The sequence below is a fragment of the Rana temporaria genome, chromosome 12, assembly GCF_905171775.1.
Source record: "Rana temporaria chromosome 12, aRanTem1.1, whole genome shotgun sequence".
Classification (NCBI taxonomy): Eukaryota; Metazoa; Chordata; class Amphibia; order Anura; family Ranidae; genus Rana; species Rana temporaria.
In genome coordinates, this window is record NC_053500.1 from 77721802 (window position 1) to 77746048 (window position 24247).

The 24247-nt window shown below is 45.5% G+C and overlaps 1 protein-coding gene across 1 annotated transcript in view; it reads left to right on the top strand.

The window, feature by feature from the left end:
- The window catches only part of BRCA1 (BRCA1 DNA repair associated), a 290350-nt gene that overhangs the window by 249301 nt on the left and 16802 nt on the right, over window positions 1-24247 (top strand). Inside the window, exons 20-21 of the mRNA XM_040331227.1 lie at window positions 9402-9456; window positions 12993-13066. Coding sequence (XP_040187161.1) covers window positions 9402-9456; window positions 12993-13066 — 129 coding nt within the window. The remainder of the gene's footprint in view (window positions 1-9401; window positions 9457-12992; window positions 13067-24247) is intronic.

A 24247-nucleotide genomic window follows, 5' to 3' on the forward strand; every position in this document is an offset into this window, starting at 1 on the left:
TTATAGCCTTTGGCTGGACAGTGAAAGCAAAATCTGTACAATGATGCTCTCTTCCTATCAACATGCTTCTTGTTAGCACATGAAACTGATTGGCTCTGTGTACTGCTTCTTCCTCTAAGGGCCCTTTCACACTAACTGATCCCATGAGGATCCGTTTCTTAAATATCCGCTTGCTCAGCGGGGATCGCTCCGTTGATCCCCGCTGAGCCGGCAGATGACAGGGCGGTCCCTGCACACTGTCAGATCTCCGCTCTCCTCTATGGGGGGATTGGATGAACATGGACCGTCTGTCCGTGTTCATCCTATCCGCAGATGGATGGAAAAATAGGATTTTTCTCTGCAGAATCCGACCATAGCAGGGACCGATGAGATCGCTGACACCCGCTATCCCATAGGGATACATGTCCATATTTCATCCAACCCGTTTCCGGATGAAATACGGACATACTGTCCGCATGTGTGAAAGTGCCCTTACACTCCAGCTCTACTATACAGAGGCTGCAAGGGGCTAATGTCGTCCAGGTCAAATTTAGGTACTGACATGGCTTACAAAGTATATTTAAAGGCTAAGGGCACCTTTATGTAAAAAAATAATAATAAAAGGTATATGTTTTTGCAGGCAAAAAATAAGCATTTTTTTCATCCCCCACAGGAGCCCGCAAAGTCAGGCTCATGCAGACAGCCCCTCCTGCTTTTTGCCTGCACCCCTGTGGCTGTAAAGAATGAAGGGGGGGGGGGGATTATTTGCTGGAGTATGTTGCATGTTACATCCTTTAAAGATGTGTTAACAATTACAGAGGTGCGTCAATTTCAGATTTTTATATCTGCACAGAATCAGCCCATACTTCCTAATCAAGGGCAATGTCCCTATCCTTCTGATAAGTACCTGGGAATAAGATTACAAATATTAAAAAAAAAATACACTTCTGTACTGTGCTGAAGCTTTGTCTCTGAGTTCCCTGGATCACCTTTGGTTGTGCAGAAGCTGGGGATAAGGTATAGTATAATAGCAACTTATTACCCACAGGTTTTTTTCTTCCCTTTTCACATTAAAGCGAAACTTCAGGCAGAAAGATAATGTCTTGTGGTGTCAAAAAAAAAAAAAAAAGTTACCTCAGATAAGGTTGATCCCATGAGCCCTGGTTCACATTGATACTACTTTGAAATACTGCTACTTCACTCGAAGTAGCATAATTTTAAAGTATTAGATCAGCATGATTTCAGGTGCTACTTGAAAGACATCTGTGCGGCTTCATGCTGCGGCTTCAGCAAAAGTAGTGCTGGAACTACTACTGAAAATTGGTGCGGCACCGCATAGTTGGCGTAGCACTGATTGGAATGGTGCCATTGCCGGCAATAGGCTGCAACTTTGACCTGTCAAATCACATGGCACGTCGCTCCAATGTGAAGGAGGGCTGAGTCACTGCTTCCTTATGTAAAAATCATATTTACCACTGTACTTTGAGCGAAAAGCATAGGAAGAGGCCCCTCTAAGTGTAGATGTTTAAAAAAAAATTAATACACAGGTTAGTACAGGCAACTCACATTTGGTGATGTTTAAAGAAGGCATTGTACAAAATCCATAGGGAGAAGTCATCAGGTCAGTCCATCTGCTCTTTTGCCTGCTGGGGCGCTGTGCTGCATGAAGGCATCATTCACCGCTGTGTGATGGTAATGGCCGGCGGCGGTGGGGGAGCTTCAGAGCAAGGCTTGGATAGTGAGAGATACCAGCAGTCGTGGGGCAGTGTCGTCACTGGCATGCAATGCGTTTCCGAGCGAGCGTACTGCGTGTGTTGTGGCAGTCGCGCTCCAGTTGCCTGTACTAACCTGTGTATTAAATTGTTTTTAAACATCTACACTTAGAGGCGCCTCTTCCCTTGCTTTTCGTTCACAGTATTGGAACATGGTTTCTGTTCCCCTATGATGGCAGCCCTGAGACTGTATATGTGACCCCTGCAACAACTCTCCTCCATCCATCCCTGGACTCTCCCATTTATACCCCTTTGAGCTTGGACTCTTTTATGCTATTAACTGTACACTTCCCTGTACATTATTATTCTTATCTAATATACTACCGAGAAAATCTTGTAATTTAGCTCATGGGCATTTTACTTGTGCACTGTACTTTCAGCCACTGCTACTCGCATTCTGGGAAGTGATAGAGTGTTGTTTATCATCCCTACCTATCCATGGGCTTCGGAGGTTTAAATCTTTCTTGGCAAACCAAAGGTTTCAAGCCTGCTGATGTAGTTCCCTTCCATGTGAAGAAGATCCACCCCATGATTTCCATCAGTGGCAAGGGGACATTGGTTGGCTATGTAGGTGGTACAATTAAAAGTCTACAAAATAGAATTTCACCTCCATCTCCGTTATTTTCCTTCATTTCTTGTCTCAGAAAAATTAGACAGGGACTGTTAAGGGTCATGATCCAGTTCCCCCAAAAGTTGTTCCCTCCTTTTTTTGCAGAGACTTCTTGGCCTCCATTGACATAAGTATGTGTATTTGCAGTTTCCTATGTTTTTAGGTGATTTTTCTTTACTTTGCTATGAGTGACAATCACTTTCAATATGTTGTTTTTTTCCATTGGACTTGCCTTGACCCCAGGTAGTTACACACAGTCATATTCCAAACTTCTTTTGCTATGAGCGTACCTTTCTGGTCTTGAACCTCAATGTTTCACCCATGCTGTGGACCTTGTAGAAATTCAGATGGATCCTGAACATTAAGAAGCCATCTCTGATTCCTTTGCATCGCTTAGGCCCCTTTCAGACGTGCGGACCGTATGTCCACTTTTTCATCCATCCGTTTGCGGATGAAAAAGGGACATACATTGGTCCCTATGTGATTGCGGATGTCAGCGGATAAACATCCGCTGACACCCGTAATCACCCGCCTCCGCAAAGATCCGATTTTGCGGACAGAAGAAAACCCTATTTTTTCTTCCGTCTGCGGATCGGATGATCACGGACACGCGGTCCGTGTTCATCCGATCCCCCCATAGGGGAGAGCGGAGAAAAGACAGGGCTGTCCCTGCACAGTGTGCTGGGACCGCCCTGTCAGCCGCTGGCTCAGCGGGGATATATGGAGCGATCCCCGCTGAGCTTACGGACACACGGAGGCGGATCATTACTGATCCGCCCCGTGTGAAAGGGCCCTTAGAGTACTTGGACCTTTTCCTGGATATTCTTCAAGTCAAGGTTTTTCTACCTGTGAGAAGTTGAAATAGCTGTAGTCATTTTCAGCAATTTCAATTCTAACATCAATACTCCCAGCAGAGGTGTATGGGTGTGCCAGGGTTGATGGTATCCACCAAAGCCATTCCATTCAAGACTCTTGCAACAGTACATTTCATGGTGGGAGACAAATCCAGTCTATCTCTAGATGAAGTGATTAGGTTACATTTTTGAACCAAGTTCCCTGTCATGGTGACTTCTATCCCCAGTGTTGTCTGTGGGCAACTTGTTTTGTCCCCTTACAAAGGAAAATTGGAAATTGGCAATTGTGGACTTGTTAGCTTCTCAGTTTAACAAGAAGCTGGACGGAATTGTCTTCAGGTCCTGACAGCCAATGCAGCAGATTCTCAGGTGGTGCAGTGGGAACAGTTTACTCTGATCAATGTCATTTACTTTTTGTTCTGATTGTTGTTGAGGTGGTCGCCTATTTTTTTGGAATTGCCTGCCACTCAGTTTGGACTGCTTTTGGATGTCCCTAGGTTTCTTTTATTCAAGCTGTGTCTCTCATTGGACTTGGAGAAAAAGATTTTACAGCAAGGATTCTTCCCATCAAGTATTTACTGGTGATAACTTCTTTCATTGCACCAAGTGAAATAAGATTTCCATGTGTTTTGTTAGACTTCCTGACATTTAATAGTATGGGAATTACCAATTTAGAGTCACCACTGTCATTTAAAGTATAAGTTTACCTTTGAGAACATGTTGCACCCATTTTTAGGTTGGAATATACAGTATAACATGTTCTTGCAGCTCCCCTTCCAATCCTCTCTTCCCTATGATAGTATGACGGACTGTCACAATTGCTGCTAGACCCGCTGTCACAATATGAAAAGAGTGCAACCGTATGGGGCTGTGCGCACACAGCCGCGTCATTCGTTCAGAGCTCAGTGACTAAATGTACTACAAGCACCAGCAGCCTTTGCGGCTGACAGCTTGTAGTTATCAATGAACTACGAGGGCACTTGTGAGCTTTCTCATAGTTCATTGAATCCTGGACTGAAGTAACTGAATGCCCACATCGGAGGTCCCTGCAAAAAAAGAGAATTTTTTATTTTTTAAAGGTGAACTTTTTCTTTAAGACTTGGACTAAATTGACCATGCTGTTTTAAGCAGGTAACCATGATTCCAGGTGGTAAACAGATCCTTTTAACAGGAGAATTAAATTGCTTATGAGGTGTCTGACACTAGGTCGGAGGACTACACCCATCTGGGCTTGTTGGGTGCTATGAGAATCGCCAAAATGCCTTCTATCTAGATCCTGAGTAAACAAGGAATGAGTTTTAGAGGAAAAGCAAAAATCAGGTTATACCAATACCATGGAGCAGGCAGAGCATCCACTGCTTTATCCAGAAGATATCTGCATCTGAAAACCTGTACAGTGTGTTGAATCAGGAAGCCAGAAGCTCCACATCTGGCATCCCCTACCTGTGACACGGGTGCAAGGACTGTTCCTTAGAATCCTGTTGCTGCTGGCTGAAGTACTCTGCCTGCCAATTGTCCACATCTGGGATGCAAATGGTAGACAAGGCTGGAACAGCAAATTTTGCCTATAACATTATACATTTCTTGCTACTGCCCAACTTCTGGTTTTTGCTTGATGTATGCCACCGCAATGAACTTGCCTTAATGAATTTTTTTTAAGTGACCCTCTAAGATGGGATGTTCCATGTAGGAGGGACAGCACAATAGCTCAATACTCCAGAATGTTAATCAGAAGAGAGGATTATTCTGATGTCCAAGTTATCTGCACATACAGTGTCTGGCACTCTTCTCCAGTCCGTCTGTTTGTCTTTCATTGTGAGGACTGTACAAGAGAACAAGTTGGGTCAGTTAAGTTGTCTAGAGACTGAACTGATTTGTCCTATGACACACAATGATGTATCGAAGGGTCTAGAGTGGAACTGCCTCCAAGAAAGCTACCATTGCATCCAGAACTTTAATGTAGAATAACAGAGATTTTTGGCTCCTGAACTGCAGAGTCTGGGAGTGGACAATTTTAACGTTGTTTTTAAGGGAGCAAAACTTTGGTCTGGGTTTCATCTAAGATAAGGTCCAAGATGGGGCAAGAGATTGAATTAAAGACCCTGAAACCTTTCTGCTTTTTGGCACAATGGCAGTAACACTTTGGTTTAAAGGGTTTGCAAGAGTAGCATGGAAGTCTGAAAGCCTAAGCAGAGATATAGACAGGTTGGACAACATAAAGTGAGGTAGCGTTTATACCTCTCTAGCAAAACGCTGTCTTGTAGACCCTGGGCACCACTTCTCCTACGCAGGCATCAGGGATACACTCTGACCAGATGTCAGCAAAGGGCAACAGATGTCCCCCTGCTTTGGAAATGGGGGGCATCTTAACTTTTCTGGCCAAAACCAGTCATCGGCTCTCTACATCTCATTCACTGGAGCCCTGGGTTGTGGAGAGGGTGGGAGTGGCTGGTTCAGGCTCGCTGAGAGGCTGAGCTAGGTGCCGGTGGATCCCGACCATATTGTTGCAATCTTGCCCCAGCCTGGACCGGCTCTGTGACATCAGCAGGCTTTAGCCCATTGTCTGCTGAAAACTGCTCACAGGAGAAGTACAGTCGCACGCTTTGGCTGTACTTCTCCTTTAAGCTTTGACAAAAAAAAATGGAAGCTGGTGGTTTCTATGCAGAACTGCACCAGATTTTGCACACTCCAGTTGTAGTAGATCGGCCCCTTTTATGTATATATATTTTTTTCTTGTGATTGTTTGCTGGGACATGAGGCTGTTGTGTCCTACACTCAAGCTTCGCAACCTCTGGAGCATTTAGTAGATGCAGTTGTAGTCTCCTGGATCTGGCTCCACTGCAAGTCATCCATTAGTAACACCTGTGCATTGGACTGAAGATTATTTCAAAAAGTTAGTATCCTGCATTACGTTTTTGTATTGCTTTGCACATTTAGACATATTCGTATTTAAAAAAAAAAATGTTTTACTTGCAGTAGGATTTTCTGTATGGTGTAGTGACTGAAGCAACTGGCAGCAGCATATTGTTATGGAGGCACATATTTAGCATACCATTATATTTTATTGCTGAATTTTGTAGCAGTCTTTTGGCTCAATGTTTGTACAGTGAAGTAAATAATCTGAATAATGTATCATACTGACTATATGATAAGGGCACTTTATATAAATATTTATGGATCTGCTTGTTTACAAAAATTGCTCCTTTGTTAAGATTTGCAACAGCCAGAGACTATATGTACACTAGTTAAAAATGTAATACACAGAATGCAGAAATACATGTAGCAAGTTGGGTATTATCAGATGTTTAAAAGGGCTCTGTCTAGAGAAAAGTTTTGTGGCGACAGTTGCAAAATTATCTTTTGAGAATGTTAAAGGATATGTTCGCTTTTAAATAGATAAAAAATAAATGCACTTTTTTTTTAGGTAAAAAATTTTTTTTTTTTTTTTTTTTTTTGAGCCTGTAAAGCATTGCACCAGCAATCAGCAGATTGCTGGTGCCATGCAGGTCTCCTGAAGATTTGTCAGTGTATCCCTGTGCCATGTGCATCCCATATGAGCAAGCAGATACACTGACACAGAGAATCACTGAACTTAACATGGCGCTCCACAGAGCCATTGTTGTTAATTGAGGACTACAAACCGACATCTGCAAAGGATGTCAGTGCTTGTAGTTCAATTCATTCACAGAACTCTGCCTAGCTGGAGCCCCACGTGGCTGCGCTGATTTAAAAATAAAAGGACAGCTAGTAAGGGAACTTCTCCCTGTACTGCTGCCACAGAGAAGAGGGTGTCAGGCAGCGGCTGCCGCATTGGGAAGATGTTATATGTTTAGCTTAAAAATGGGTGGAACATGTAACATGTTCCCAAAGGTGAACTTATCCTTTAAATCCTGTCATGCTGATAATTTGGCTTCAATGGTTTCTAGTCACTGACCTAGAACAAGTGCAAAGATGTATTCTGACACTTGTTTACAGCATGCTTTTCCTGGTCTGTGACTCTAAAGCTTTGCAACCAGACACAGCCAGCCAATTAGTATTTTCTAGAAGGCTAGTAAAGGCATCTACTGTTGCAGCTTATGATAAAGAAAAAAGCTGCGCTATAGATGAGTTTATGTGACACTAATGCCCTGTACACACGATCGGTTCGTCTGATGAAAACAAACCGATGGACCGTTTTCATCGGACGAACCGATTGTGTGTGGCCCATCGTTTTTTTCCCCCCCATCGGTGAAAAAAAATAGAACCTGTTTTAAATTTTTCTTATGGTTAAAGAATCGATAGAAAAAAACGATCGTCTGTGGGGAAATCCATCGGTCAAAAATCCACGCATGCTCAGAATAAAATCGACGCATGCTCGGAAGCATTGAACTTAATTTTTCTCTGCACGACATCTTGTTTTACGTCAACGCGTTGGACACGTTCGGATTTTTAACTGATAGTGTGTAGGCAAGACTGATGAAAGTCGGCTTCATCGGATATCTCATGAAAAAATCCATCAGTCCGTTTTCATCAGACGAACTGATCGTGTGTACAGGGCATAATGGCCATATAAATACTAAACGTACTCGCAAAGCTAGTGAAAGTGAAAAAATAATCAATAAATGCGTAAACAAATAACTGTTAGAATGGTCTATCTATATATAATATATTGATGGGATCTCAGTTCATGTGTAAAAAAAAAAAAAAAAAAATTGTGACAAACAATCCTCTGTTAGCAATAACAATTAATGTTGATGATATTGAATAACAAAGAAAGATGTCCATATACATTAAACATCCACGGTGCAGAAATAAAACCACAGCATCTGGAAAAAAGTGATGACAGGAAAGTCCCTCCATCTGGGTACACATTGCCACTTACCAAATAGATGTGATCTCTTGGTTATAGGAGATCAGTATACGCATATGGCTAATAACCCAGCCTGGGGTCTCTGTATTATGCAGTAAGTGCCTCAGCTTCCGTTGATATGTGTCTCATAAAGCGTATCGAGTTCAGGGTTTTGCCACATAAGGACAAAATAAACTAACATAAAACCTTTATAAATCTATTAAATGACATGACAGATGTGCACTTACAATTAAGAAGTTTAAGATCAGCATGTAAAAGACAATCGAGCCAGCCGCCTCTTCGATTCAGCAGCCCGTATCTTCCGGGTCTGGCGCACAACGTGGTGACATCAGAACGTCGCTCCTCCCAACGTTTCGTCACTCGAGGGACGTGGTTTACGAGATACATGACCACGTCCCTCTAGTGACGAACATTGGGAGGATCCAGCACTGAACTGGCTGCAGCACCACTCGTGCACTCCCTGGTTTTACAGGAGACACAGGCAACCGCACAAGCTATAGGGGTGTGGCCATAGGTGTGCGCAGCCTATTGTATTAGGGTGTGCACCCCACAGCTAAAACACACATGCCTTACTCTGCAGCCTCAGCTGGACAGTGAATGAACTGAATAGTGCTCTGTGCTGAGCGGCTTCCTGTTCACTCACAAACTCAATCATAGTAAACACAGTTTACTATGCTCCCGTTATGAATGAACAGAGTGTGTGTGTTCATTTAGAAAAGGAAGGGGCCGGTAAATGACCTTCTCCATTCTGAAACATCCCCTGCAGTAGCCAGGGGGAGAGAATTGGAGGGAAGCCAGCAGCACTGCTGGGGGCACAACCCGGGGGAAGTCTAGGCAATGGGGGAAATTGGCACCACACCTGACACGCCCCCTTCGCACGCCTATGGGTGTGACCGGGTTGGGCTGTGTGAATTTAGGGATTCTCACAGCCCGGCTCAGGAGAAGACCTCCCCTTTAAAATATGACTGTCTATAGGGACACCAACAGGAAGTAGGAGCAGACAGTGCTGACGAGGGACTGCCAAAGAAGAGGTAAGAGACCACTCTGTACAATATCGTTGCACAGAGCAGGTAAGTATAACCTTTTATTTTAATTAAACCAAAAATTGCCTTTAGAATCGCTTTAAGCAGTGAAGGAAATATCAAAATGACAGCCCCAGGACCCAACTTTAAGGAGCTGCAAGAAATGTATGTTTTAAAATATGAAGTTGAATTCTTGGGCTCCTGATGATCATCAGTCTGAGCGATTTGTTTATCTCATTTATTAGCACAATAGGCAAGTTTAATTTATTCTCTATGAAATGTTTAAGTAAAGCTCTTTATTGTTTTTATTTTCAGCTGCTGTCTGATTATGAGATTTGCTGTCTGGGAAGTTTCAAAGATATGAGTCGAGGTGAGTTCCTATGATAAAACTGGTACTAACTATTGGATGGACATGCTCTGCTTTCCAGTAACAACTGGCATGGATGACCATATGGGTAAAATGCTTTCTATCTGTCTCAAGAAAGAAACCCAGCTTGCAGTATTTTTGTAATATAAGCATCCTGAACCGGCATCCTTTTTCTAAAATGAGATGCTGGCCTGCTGAAGATGCACTTTTGGAAGAATCATGAATATGTAGTGTTGTTTCCTTCTGCCCTGCTGTTGTTAACATGTTGCCATGGTAGCAGTGTCATCCTAATCTTTGGCAACATGTCAACAAACCTGAAGCAATATATCTCCTATGCATGCAGCCAGCTGTGTTTATACAGGCTGTGCACACAGCAGATCCTAGTTTAAGAACCAGCCATTGAGTTATAAGTCCTCCTGTGCATAGAGCTCAGTCTACAGAGCAACCATAATCTTCTCCTTTATTAATCAACTACCTTTTATAAAGCAGAAGTTTCACACTCCTAGTCCTCACTTAAGGCCTTTGGTGATCTGTCTTGAACGACTGGTATTGACAGAAGAATCTCAAACAAACATGGCTGCGCCTACTGGCTGCCATAGGCATTAAAAGCAGTAGGATGTGCAAGCACGATGCAACCAACCTCTGGCTATAATAGCAACTGCCCGGTTACTTTAGGTGGCTGTGTATATACAGTGGGGATCGAAAGTTTGGGCACCCCAGGTAAAAATTTGTATTAATGTGCATAACGAAGCCAAGGAAAGATGGAAAAATCTCCAAAACGCATCAAATTACAGATTAGACATTCTTATAATATGTCAAAAAAAGTTGGCTTTTATTTCCATCATTTACACTTTCAAAATGACAGAAAACAAAAAAATGGCGTCTGCAAAAGTTTGGGCACCCTGCAGAATTTATAGCTTGCACTGCCCCCTTTGCAAAGCTGAGACCTGCCAGTGTCATGGATTGTTCTCAATCATCGTCTGGGACGACCAGGTGATGTCAATCTCAAAGGTTTTAAATGCCCAGACTCATCTGACCTTGCCCCAACAATCGGCACCATGGGTTCTTCTAAGCAGTTGTCTAGAAAACTGAAAATAGTTGATGCTCACAAAGCTGGAGAAGGCTATAAGAAGATAGCAAAGCGTTTTCAGATGTCAATATCCTCTGTTCGGAATGTAATTAGGAAATGGCAGTGCGGATCAAGCATTTGCATAGTAAATTCTGTGAAAGATGGTGTTTTTTTTTTTTTTTTTTAGGCATTAATATTTATCCCCTGTAGTTTCCTTCATCTTTCTAGATCCTAGTTGTCGGTGGAGGTGGTGAGACAATAGACATAACACAGCTCCCCTAAGTCCCAAAGTGTTGGTGTCAACTAGTTTGCATATTAACAAACAACATACAGTAGGTGAACCCGATTTTGTGTCAATCTCGCTCTCTTTCTCGGCGAGATTGAGCACCTACGAGCCCCATCGCGGGAGCCAGCGCCGAGCTGGCATGCCGCGATGGAGACAGAGCCGTCATAGAAGCGACGGGAGATCCGACTTGGATTCCCGCCAATTCTACACGTGTGCGGCGTTTGTTATGAATCCTGAGGGGGAAGTCCCCGCCGGATTTTAAATAAAAATCCGGCATGGGTTCCCCCCTCAGGAGCATACCGGGCCCTTAGGTCTGTTATGGGTTGTAAGGAGAGCCCCCCTACGCCGAAAAAAACGGCGTAGGGGGTCCCCCTACAATCCATACCAGACCCGTATCCAAAGCACGCTACCCGGCCAGCCAGGAAGGGAGTGGGGACGAGCGAGCGCCCCCCCCCCCTCCTGAGCCGTACCAGGCTGCATGCCCTCAACATGGGGGGGGTTGGGTGCTCTGGGGCAGGGGGGCGCACTGCGGCCCCCCCACCTCAGAGCACCCTGTCCCCATGTTGATGAGGACAGGGCCCCTTCCCGACAACCCTGGCCGTTGGTTGTCGGGGTATGCGGGCGGGAGGCTTATCGGAATCTGGGAGCCCCCTTTAATAAGGGGGCCCCCAGATACCGGCCCCCCACCCTAAGTGAATGAGTATGGGGCTTCTTCTTCCGCTATCCGGGGGGGTCTTCTCAACTCTCCGGGGGTCTCCTTCTGTGTTCGGCGCACCCCGGTTCTTCCTCTCGCTGTCCGGTGCCTTCTTCCGTGCTGTACGTCTTCTTCTCCTTCCGTGCTGTGAGTTCTTCTTCCGTGCTGTGACGTCATGTTCTTCACTTCTCTTCTTCTCCCGATGTTGACACGCCGGCTCTTCTCGCTATAATGACTGATGCGCACCTTGCATCGGACCTATATAGGCCTCACAGTCCCATCATGCTCTGTACCTACCCATGTGATACCTACCCACGTGGGTACTGTAGGTACGCCCCCCTGCCCCAGAGCACCCAACCCCCCCCATGTTGAGGGCATGCAGCCTGGTACGGCTCAGGAGGGGGGGGGGGGCGCTCGCTCGTCCCCACTCCCTTCCTGGCTGGCCGGGTAGCGTGCTTTGGATACGGGTCTGGTATGGATTGTAGGGGGACCCCCTACGCCGTTTTTTTCGGCGTAGGGGGGCTCTCCTTACAACCCATAACAGACCTAAGGGCCCGGTATGCTCCTGAGGGGGGAACCCATGCCGGATTTTTATTTAAAATCCGGCGGGGACTTCCCCCTCAGGATTCATAACAAACGCCGCACACGTGTAGAATTGGCGGGAATCCAAGTCGGATCTCCCGTCGCTTCTATGACGCGCTTGCTGGGATGTGCTGTCACTATTCCAGTGAGTGCGATGTCGGCGAGATCTCGGCACCATGTCGCCGAGAATCAGCGCGATGCTGTCGTGCTAAAAACACAATATCACAAACACCTACTGTAGTTCCAGAAACTGAAAAGGAATGTTGGTGGCATATATTTAGAGATGATTCTAGTATTGAATGTTTCATGTGTATCTACCTTTTGTCAGTATGAACTTGGTCAGCTTTCAAAAAACTTCTTTTAAAGCATCACAGATAAATCATTTCTATAGTTTGTCACTATTCCACAGGCGTGCGCAATTTTAAGACATGACATGTGTGGTATCTATTTCCTTTCCGTAACATCATCTTTTATATTTTTCCAAAATATGGGTACTGTATTTGGGTTCACTAAAATATATAAAAAATGTTATATATTTGTTTTTAAGTTGGAAAAACCGCTGCACAAATATCGCATGACAATAAAAGAAACTGCAACACCCACCATTTTATTTATGTAATGTAATTTTATAGTAAAAATAAAAAAAAGATTTTTTACATGTATAATAGAAATGTCAGAATTGGCCTGGGGGTCAATTGGTTAAGAGAGGTGGATGTGCTTGTTGTTACCCACCATTGAAGCCCTGCTTGACTCATTTTGTTGCATTGGACTATTTACAGCTACCCTATAAAAAAGAAATTTAAGATGTCGTGGTGGCAAATTGAATCACCACTGACGACAAATTACATTACTAAAATGTATTTTGTGGAACATTATAATTTGCTTATGTTTTTGTACCTTTATTGTAGAAAATCTGGAATGGATGGTGTCCCTATGTGGAGCGTCCTTTGTAAAGGAGCCTCAGATGTTTAAACATAAGGAGGTGAGTACATTAAGCAAACAGCCCATATTTTTGCAATTCAGATATATTTTGTTAATATTCTCAAAATACAGTGCGCCTTATAAACCAAAATAAAGTGCAACAGTGCATTAAATATATGGCAAAGTGCATTCACCATATTATGATAGCGCTATCCAATTATGTACTGCAAAACTGTGCTTCAAAGAATGTACGTTCAAATACAAATCCTAAAAATAGTAAGTCCATATTAATGTAATGTGTAGATTTCACTTTATTTGTCCTATAGTCCATGAGAAGTGAGGGTAAATTCAAAATGTTATTTGAGTCATCACCAGAGAAAAAATTGAGGGAAAATGCTTCAAGTGTGCTCCCTAGTGGAACACAGATAAAATAAGAGGGGCTTCCCTACCCTATGTGAACAAAAAATGTTTTGGCATTAAATAACCTAAATATAAATCCCAGAACGGGTGTTTTTTTTTAATCTTTATTTAACCACTTAAGACCCGGACCAATATGCAGGTTAAGGACCTTGCCCCTTTTTGCGATTCGGCACCGCGTCGCTTTAACTGACAATTGCGTGGTCGTGCGACGTGGCTCCCAAACAAAATTGGCGTCCTTTTTTCCCACAGATAGCATTCTTTTGGTGGTATTTGATCACCTCTGCGGTTTTTATTTTTTGCCCTATAAACAAAAATAGAGCGACAATTTCGAAAAAAAAATGCAATATTTTTTTACTTTTTGCTATAATAAATACCCCGAAAAAAATAAATAAAAAAAAATGTTTTCCTCAGTTTAGGCCGATACGTATTCTTCTACCTATTTTTGGTTAAAAAAAAAAAATCGCAAAAAGCGTTTAACGATTGGTTTGTTCAAAATGTACAGCGTTTACAAAATAGGGGATAGTTTTATGGCACATCGGACAATTTTGACACATTTTTGGGACCGTTGTCATTTTCACAGCAAAAAGTGCTATAAAAATGCATTGATTACTGTGAAAATTGCAGTTTAGCAGCTAACCACTAGGGGGCACTGAAGGGGTTAAGTGTGACCTCATATGTGTTTCTAACTGTAGGGGGCGGGGCTGGACGTGTGACATCATTGATCGTCTTTCTCTATATCAGGGAACAGACGATCAATGACACTGCCACTGTGAAGAACGGGGAAGGTGTGTTTACACACCTCTCCCGTTCTTCAGCTCCTGTGACCGATCGCGGGACACCGGCGGCGATCGGGTCCGCGGGTCCCGCTGCCGCCATCACGGGCTGCGTGCGTGCGCCCCACGGCTGGGCTCTTAAAGGCAACGTACATGTACGTGCCTGTGGCCAGCTGTGCCATTCTGGCGACGTATATGTGCAGGAGGCAGTCCTTAAGTGGTTAAGGGTATGCAATAGAACACATTAGTATGACATGACAGCACAGTTCTGACAAAGATGATCAGCGGTGACATGATGGAAATGAAAATAACAAAGGTTAATTGTCACTAACCAATCTATATACTCTATGTCAATTCAACGATAAATCTTGCCTAACAACTCAGTGTCACATTCAACCTTGGGATTAAAACATAACCATATGTAGAGCCCGGGTGTTTTTATATTCAAATGTTATCTTTTAAAATGCTACTACTAGAAGTGTTTGTCACATCATTTTCACTTAGGGCCTGTTCACATGTGTATTTATTATGAATAATGAAGCAATGCTCAACGCGCCTATATTTTTAGATGTGTTTTTGTTGTATTTTTAAAATGTTGAAAAAGGTTCTTAACTGCCCGTGATAGTGTTGCTCTTTTAGGTGGAAGTGCTTAAAGGGTAAGTGATGTAATGGAAATTGTCTACTTTGAGGTATAGTTAGGTTTGTGATGTGGTAGCAGACGTTTTTATGGATTCTTATACTTTGATCTCTTGACATTTGGCTTGGTCCTCAACTTTGCCACTGGCAATAATACTCAATGCCCCTGCTCCTGCCTGGCATTGTCCGTATAGCTAGCTTGATGCTTTTGCCTGCACACAGGAACAAATGGTGTTAACAAACGGCTGCTCTGTAAAAATAGGAAGCGGCTTGTGCTGTGCTGTCCTAGTTCTCTATTATTTTCTGGTACATTCTGTTCTGAACTTCCACTGCCTCTAGCCCAGTGCCCAGCTAACACTTTTTATAAATGCCTCACTAACACACCATAAATTCTATATGTGCTCTTAAAGTGGAGGTTCCATCCAAAAAAAAAATTGCTTTAAACTGTAGCTTACGACTAAAAAATATATATATATATATTTTTTACTCATCTGGAAATGCCTGTTGCTACGAAATCTGCCTTTGAAACCGCCTAGGATTCTGACATCATCTCCCTCTAATGCTCCTGGGAAATGTGTGTCATCATTTCCCATTGCAGTGCGCTGTCCAATTATCACTCCCCATCCAAGACTTCCAGGAAGTAAGTGCCTGTAGGCTTCACAATGCCCACAAGCAAAATGACAACGGTGTAGATATAGTTTTATAAACTATCTTTTTTGAATATTTATGTGGATCGGCGGCGGATTGTAAAATAGTAAGTGACCAGATTTATATTATAAAAACGCAGGATGAAAGGACATACATTTAAAAAATGCTAATTGAGGTTGGAACTCCGCTTTAAGGTGTGAATTCAGAGCTTTTTGGTTAAAGGCAATGGATCTGACAATCGTCGATGCCTCATAAAAGCGATATGCTGCTTAATTGTTGATGCACCGCTACCGCTCCTGTGTGTACTGTGAGAGCGGATATGAGGATTTTTATAAATCCTGAATAAATGCCACTTAAACTCATAGTATCGACTTACATGTAAACAAGTTCTAAAACTCGTAGTTTAGACAACAAGCTTTGTAAACTGTCGGCTCTTATGTCTAGGGACAACTTGGACGTTGTTGCAATTACAGAGACATGTTTTAAGGTTTCAAAAGACTGGGAAATAACTATACCAGGGTACACACTATATAGGAAAGACAAAAAAAATGCTTAACGCTAACATTCTTAAAAAAAAAAAAAACAATGAACTACTTGAAACCCTCTAGGCATGCCTTCCAGCCAGAGAGGGGTCTTCCATAGAAATGGGTAGTATATAGACCCCAAAGACAGACTAAAAATTATGATAATTTGTTGCATGACAAGATAACTCAAATAGTAATGAAAGGGGACGTTCTAATTATGAGTGACTTCAACATGCCTGACATGAAAGTGTCAAACTGAAATTACAAGCAGGAGCAGGGAAGTAAGGGAGGTGTTGAATGGAGTTTCTCTGAAACAGTTAAAAGCCCAAACTGAGCTGGTCATATTATACAAAATGAATTAAAAGTTTGGAATTAAACAACAGGAGTCAGTAATCAGTTGGCACTGTTAAAGTCTACCATCCTGGGGGCGTGGCTTGGATATGGCCGTGTGAAGCTGTGTTTCATCTGAGCTCCCGGCCTGAGCCTTCCTCCGCCGGCTACCAGACCATCAAAACAGGCATGCAATCTTCCAAAAAACAGGGAAGGAGAGTGCACACCCGAGTGACCCGATCTGGCGCATTTGCGGGCGACTTACACCGCTATTTCCCGACCCAACAGCAGATCTCTCCCGGGGCCCGAGCTACGACGCCACGAGGCACAGTAAGAGTTCCATTGGCACTGAACCAGGAGCGGAGTGAGGGAGTCTCCTCATCAGACACCCGGAGGCCAACGGAACCAAGGGACGGACAAGCGCCAGCACAACCCACAAGTTGGGACACCATGGACTCCCCGTCGCAGTCCCCGGAGCACCCACAGGCAGACCAGGATATTCGGGCCCTCCTGCGGGCCCTACCCACGAGAACGGACATCGAGGCCCTTATCCTCAAATTGGAGGAGACACACCGCCGGGAATTCCAGGAGGTGAGAGAAGAGGTTTCCACGATAGCGGAGCGGGTGACCACAGGAGAGACATCACTTACCGCGCTGGAGTTAAGAGTCGCTGACCTTGAGAGATCCAGGGACCAACACAGAGACGCAGCGGTCGCCCTCCAGCTGGAGGAAGTGGAAGACCGCAGCCGCCGCAATAATTTGCGGATACGCGGAATACCGGAGACTGTGGAGGCGGAGACCCTGGAGGAGAGGCTGCAAGAGCTGTTCCGCACGGTACTAGACGAGCCGTCGGCGCAGGTGGAGCTTGACAGGGCGCACAGGGCCTTAGGCCCGAGATCAACAGATCCAGCCAGACCGCGCGACGTAATATGTAGACTCCTGCGATTCGCCCAGAAAGAAAGAATCCTACGCAACGCATGGGACGGCAGAGACGGGCTCCTGGAAGACGCTCAGGTTAAGATCCTCCCAGACCTCTCGAGAGCCACCCTGAGACGTAGGGCCATGCTACGCCCTGTCCTGGATCTAGCGAGACGGAAGGGTTTCACCTATAGATGGGGTTACCCGCTGTCGGTCTCCTTCCGGAAGGAGGGCTCAGCCTTCACTCTGCAGACTCCAGCGGATCTCCCGGCCCTCTTCGGATTCATGGACGCGGAACGAATAGACGTCCCCGACTGGCTACAACTGCAACCACGCTCCGTCGGCAGGTCTGGCCCTTCCACCTATAGAATGGCAGCACAACCCAGGCAGCAGAGAGGCGGCAGACGAAGACAGCGAGCACCGTCCGGGGAGGAGAGACGTGAGTAGGCCTTTGGCCAGCACCCCAGGTTCTTACCATTTTTGACACACCCCGTTTGACTCCCACCCTACCCCTCACAGGCCTTATACGGCACCCGGAGCAGATAGAGGAACCTCTGGTTGGTATGTTTCACCAATGTGCCCCCACCATGCCCCCCTCACCCTGCATACCAAGCTCCCACCTTTCCTGCTGAAGACTAAAATGAGGTGAGCCCACGGGGTATACAGTGCAGGAACCAGAGATTTATGCTGAAGTCCCCGAGCCGGGTGTAGCTATGGGCCCCCGCGTTGTTAGGACGCGCCCTAACAGGTGTCAATCCTGAGCTCTGATACCCCCTGTTGTTCTTGGGTTCATGTTTACTCTGTTGGGACTTACGGAGCTCAGGACCCAGACCACCACCACCCCCGAACCTCTGTGAATTCCTGCTCGGAGTGATCGTGTCCGTGAGGGTTTTGGAGCAGTATACACAGCAAAATGACATGCTCGCAGGACAAGAGGGGGAGATGAGATGTCTTACTAAGAGGGGGGGGGGGGGCGGGGGGATGGGGAGACCCCTACTGGTCTTACAGAAGACTCTGATGTGTGTGTTTCAGGGGGGGGGGGGGGGGGGGTTGAGAAGGATGAGGGGTGCTGAACGATGTTTTTCACGTAAGAACTGGGGTGACTATTAGTTGGTCAGACCATATTTCTCGGCCGTATAGACCGGAAACCCCCCACATGTCTGAGGGGCTCAGAAGTAGCAATGCCGGGCCTAGCAACGTTACTAAAGATTATAAATGCTATAAGGATTATTAATGTTACTAAATTGCACTGTTTTGTTTGATTGTTTTGCCGACATTTGATCCAACTTTAAATACTAGCCGGGGGGGGGGTTGGTAGGGCCGGTGGGCTTGCTCCGCAGGCTCTGTTCAACCAACCACCCACATAGGACCGTGCTCAATATCCAGGGTCTACCTGGAGAGCGCTTTAGCCCGTTTGGCTAAATTAGACCTCTTACTTGGTGCCGCACACCCTAGTAGCGGCCTACTGCCCTAAGCTTTCTCTTTCGGGAGCAGTAGCCTACCTCTCTCTACCTAGATCTTAACCTCTTCCCCTCCCCATCCCATTTGCTCAGGGGCCCGTGTGGTCACTCTCTGACTGCCCTACGGCCCCTCTCCCCCTCCCCTCTTTAACTCCAGTTTTTTCCCCCCATATCCGCAGACATGGACGAACTAATAATTGTATCACTCAATGCCAAGGGCCTAAATATCCCTGAGAAGAGGAGGATGCTTTTGAATGACATGCGCCGCCTGCGAGCGGACGTTTTCCTCCTACAAGAGACGCACTTTAAGGGGAATCAATACCCTATGCTAAAAAACAAATATTACCCCACAGTCCACCATTCGACATATGAGCGGTCCAAGTCCAGGGGAGTATCCATACTGATCTCTGCGAAAGTGCCGTGGACGCACGGTGACGTGAAACTAGACTCGGAGGGTCGCTTTATATTCTTAAAAGGTAAAATAGGAGAGACGCGAATTACATTTGCGAACATCTACGCCCCAAACGACCGACAAGACTGGTTCCTGACAAGACATATTAAACAACTGACCAATTTTGTAGAGGGACAACTGGTGGTAGGGGGCGACTTGAACATTCCTTTGTCACCACATGAAGACACCTCCTCGGGAGTGTCCTCGACCTCTGGGGCCCTACGGAAAAACATCCAGACACTGCTACATTCCAACCAATTGATAGATGCCTGGCGCCTATTCCATCCCGGAGAGAGGGATTATACCTTCTTCTCCAGACCCCACCAATCCTACTCCAGGATCGACTACTTCTTGATCCCACACAGACAATTAGCAGCCGTTAAAGACGCCACAATAGGTTCCATCACGTGGTCGGATCATGCTCCGATCAGGCTGGTTTATGCCCTGTCTGAAGGACAACCCGCCCAGAGACGCCCATGGCGACTGAACGAATCCCTCTTACAAGACCAAGACACCATGACGGAAGTAGTAAGGGAAATAGGGCACTATTTCAGGGAGAACTCTACCCCAGATAGTAATCCGGAAGTAGTATGGGAGGCCCATAAGGCGGTTGTCAGGGGCATACTTATTAAGCACGGAGCTAGAATAAAGAGAACGAGATCTGAACAACTGAATGCGCTACTTTCTAAACTCCAGACTTTGGAAACACAGCATAAACAGGCCCAGACGCCACAGCTTAGCATAGACTTGGACACTACCCGCAGACAAGTCACTGAACTACTGCAATTTAAGGCTAAGGCGACGCTTCAGATATGTAGACGTAAAGTGTATGAGTCAGGCGATAAATGCGGACGGATGCTTGCCCAAGCTATCCGCGCACAAAATACATCAGCCTACATACCACATATGTCCCGCGGAGGTCGGAAGATCTCAACACCCCAACACATCTCCCAAGAATTCAGAGACTTCTATCATAATCTATATAACCTACCCACCACTTCCCCGATCCCAGACGCTGGCACGACAGAGACCTACATAACCTCCTCGCTGATGCCGACACTGGCCGCAGAGACGAGGGACCTCCTTGAAGGGCCGATCACCCTCTCGGAGCTCACGACTGCAATTGGTACGACCAAGCTGAATAAGGCCCCAGGCCCAGACGGACTAACCACTGCCTATTACAAGACCCTCCTTCCCTCCCTGGGTACCCATTTGGTGTCACTTCTTAATAGCCTAAGCGACGGGTCGAAACTGCACATCTCCACTCTACAAGCACAAATAGCTGTGATACATAAAGACGGGAGGGACCCGGGGCAGTGCGGTAGTTACCGCCCGATCTCGCTGTTGAACACGGACCTTAAATTGTTCACCAAGATAATAGCTTCCAGGATCCAACAACATCTCCCAGACCTAATACATCTCGATCAGGTCGGATTTGTCCCGACTAGAGAGGCCAGAGACAACACTGTCAAAGTGTTGAATCTGATCCAGGTAGCCACGACAACGAAAACCCCCTGTGTCTTTTTAGGGACAGACGCCGAAAAGGCATTTGATAGGGTTAGCTGGCCATTCATGTTCGCCACCCTGAGACATATAGGAATAGGACCAAAAATGATAAACTGGATATCGGCGGTGTACACGAACCCGACAGCTAGAGTTAGAGCAAATGGTACACTATCAGAGCCATTTCCAATCGCCAATGGGACCAGGCAGGGATGCCCGCTCTCGCCCCTACTATTTGCTCTGTCCCTGGAACCTTTCTTGAGACATGTGAGATTAAACCCAAACATCAGGGGTGTAGAGATAGGGGAAGAACAATTTAAAATATCAGCGTACGCTGACGACATGCTCTTCTCGTTAACGTCACCATCAATATCCCTACCCACCTTAATGGAAGAATTTGAGAGATATGGGCGATTGTCAAATTTAAAAATAAACTTCACAAAATCGGAAGCGATGGGGGTGGGAGTGACCGAGGCACAACTGGCGAGTCTCCGTAGCAGCTTCCCCCTGAAGTGGACGAATACGGCCCTGACCTACTTGGGCACACGAATTCCACCAAAGATCTCCCAAGTATATAAACTAAACTTCCCGCCCCTACTTAGATCGGTCCAGACGCTGCTGACACAGTGGACCTCGGGATTCCACTCCTGGTTTGGTAGGAGCAACATCCTCAAGATGACCATACTGCCAAAATTCCTATATCTCTTGCAGGCTCTCCCTATCCATATACCAGCCGAATTCTTCAAGCGAACCCAAACCGCGTTCACGACGTTTCTGTGGGCCGGGAAACGCCCTAGAATTCATAAGAAGATCCTTTCCCTCCCTAAGCTTTATGGTGGCATGGCCATGCCAAATATCAGGACCTACTACCACGCAGCGCATCTGAACCGCCTTGTAGACTGGTGCAGACACAAGACCACTAAATTGTGGCCGACACTGGAACAATTACAGTGTGAGACCCCTCTGGACCGAGCGCCGTGGTGCCAAGCGGCAATACGGAAACCATCTAAAAACCACCCGTTGATAGGGACCACCATTAAAGTCTGCGCTAGACTTCTGACACAATCGCGCCTCTCGTCGGGGATTTCACCGTTACGGCCAATACTAGGGAACCCCTCTTTTGAACCGGGCATGAGGGATGCAAAATTCTCCGCCTTAAGAGATGCTGGCCTATTCCAGGCCTCTCACTTCAGTGTGGCGGGCCGGTGGAGAACACCGACAGAACTCACGGACCCAACGGGTCAATTTCAGCTGGACTTCCTGCGCGCGCAACAACTTAGCCATTTTCTGAATACAATGACCCCCCCCCACCCGACCTGACCACCCTCTCTCAACTTTTGAAGAGATATGTTCGGAATCGGGCACGCTACCGCATGCCCTGTCCCTTATCCACACAATATTGGTCACACCGGCGGAGGACTACAGAATTCCAGGTCTGGCTAAGTGGGAGCGAGATATGCAGTGTACATTTTCGTCGGGGCAGGCACAACACATCCTTACGTTTACACATAGGTCGTCAATCTGCACCAAAGTGCAAGAAACCAATTATAAGATCATGACAAGGTGGTACAAGACCCCGGCCCTTCTGAGTAAGATTTTCCCGACAACGTCGGACCGTTGTTGGCGATGCCAGACAGACAGAGGCACATTGCTGCATGTCTTTTGGACATGCCCGACCCTACGACCATACTGGGAAGCAGTACGAACAATCTCGCAAAAATTTACTGACCGGGTGATACCCGACGAACCGGCATACTTCCTGCTGCACGCAAACAACGTACCTATGCGTGTATATAAGAAATCAGTTATCCGCCATCTTCTTGACGCAGCAAAGGCGTGCATTCCACTGTGCTGGAAGTCTCCCCACCCCCCGACGGTCGCCATGTGGCTGCGGAGAGTGGATGACATTAGCAGACTGGAAGACCTGATCCTTACGAGCCAAAACAGAAGCGAAACATATTCTAAGACGTGGCAACTCTGGAATATGTTTAAGTACTCAGATGAGGGACAAGCACTTAGAGGAGCGCACTAGAAATCTCAGAAGAGTCTTGTAAGCTCGAATACGCATTTCTAGCTAGACGGCCCTCGGTACTAATAAAACACTTCGGGCGAAATGTGAGTTCATGTCTGCGGATCCCTCCCCCCCCCCATGTACCCCCCCCCCCCATATCTGCTATTCTCTCTCTGCCCCCTTTTCAACCGGGCTTTACCCGGCAACTCTCTAGCCTTCCCTTAGGCTACCTTCTCTAACCTCTTTTTTCCCTCTCTGGACCCTATTCCTTTAAAAAAAGTGACGGGTGGCGGTCCCGTAGGACCATGGCAAACAGACTGCGAGATGAGTGGGCTGGGCGGCTGAGTACTGGATGGGAACAAATGGGTAAAATACGTATGATGTCAACTGCATTGTAATACTTGGGATGTATGCCCACCCCTACCTGTACTGTATTTCTTTGTACTCTACCTAGCCCATACAATTATGGTTGTAATGTATATGTTGCCGCTGTGGGTCCGGCGGGCCTGTTTCCTGTTCTTAATAAATAAACAATTTTGAAAAAAAAAAAAAAGTCTACCATCCTGGAGGCAAATTCGTAAGAGTAAATGCAAGAAAAAAACACTATGGTTCACTTAAGAGGTAAGTAGGATAGCAAAGAAGAAACAAAACGGCATGAAGGAGATTCAAGGAATCCAAGTGTAGCTGATAGAGAAGTGTATAAAAATAGACAACATGAGGCCAAACACACTATCGGTGTTACCAAGACACAGAAAGAGGAAGAAATTGCTAAATCTACTAAGGAGATAAAACCTTTTTTAGGTACATCATTGATGGACTAAAATAAAACCTGGACACAACAGTTATGTTGAGGGAGATCTGGATGTAGCAAGCCGTTTCAAATATTACTTCTAATCAGTCTTCTTTGAAATAAATTGCACGAACAATAACAAGTTTGGGGATCTTATTGGTTCTAGTAATAAAGGTTAATTTTCAGGATTTCTATAGACAGAGGTAGCAGAAGAACTGGCTCCATTAAAGTTTAGCAAAGCAAAGGAATTCATTCCAGAGTTGTTGGAGAACTTTAAGGTATAGTTGTTGAACCATTAACTGATCTTTTAACCAGTCTCTTTTAACAGCAGAATTTCCCCATGACTGGCGGACAGGTAATATTGTACATAGAAATTTAGCCAGGTAGAAGCTGGAAATTGCAGGCCACAGTGAGTTTAACATCTCCTGTAGTCAAGGTAATGGGATCACTTTATGTTGACCGCTTAAAAACACCCCTAAATCAGTACGTCTTTTCTGAGGGCAGATATTTCTTTTTTTTTTTTAACTAGATCATTAGTGTTTTGGACCAGGGTGGTGGTGTGGACATACCCTGTTTTGATTTCAGCAAAGCATTTCATTCAGTTCTACGTAATGATCTGATAAAAAAAATGTACAATTTAGGACATAACTCTTTGGTTGTTCCTTGGATATGCAGTTGGCTAAAGGATAAATATCAAAGTGTGGTTGTAAATTGGGTTAATTCGAAACAGACATCAGTCACTAGTTGTGTACCACAAGGCTCTGTACTAGGTCCTCTT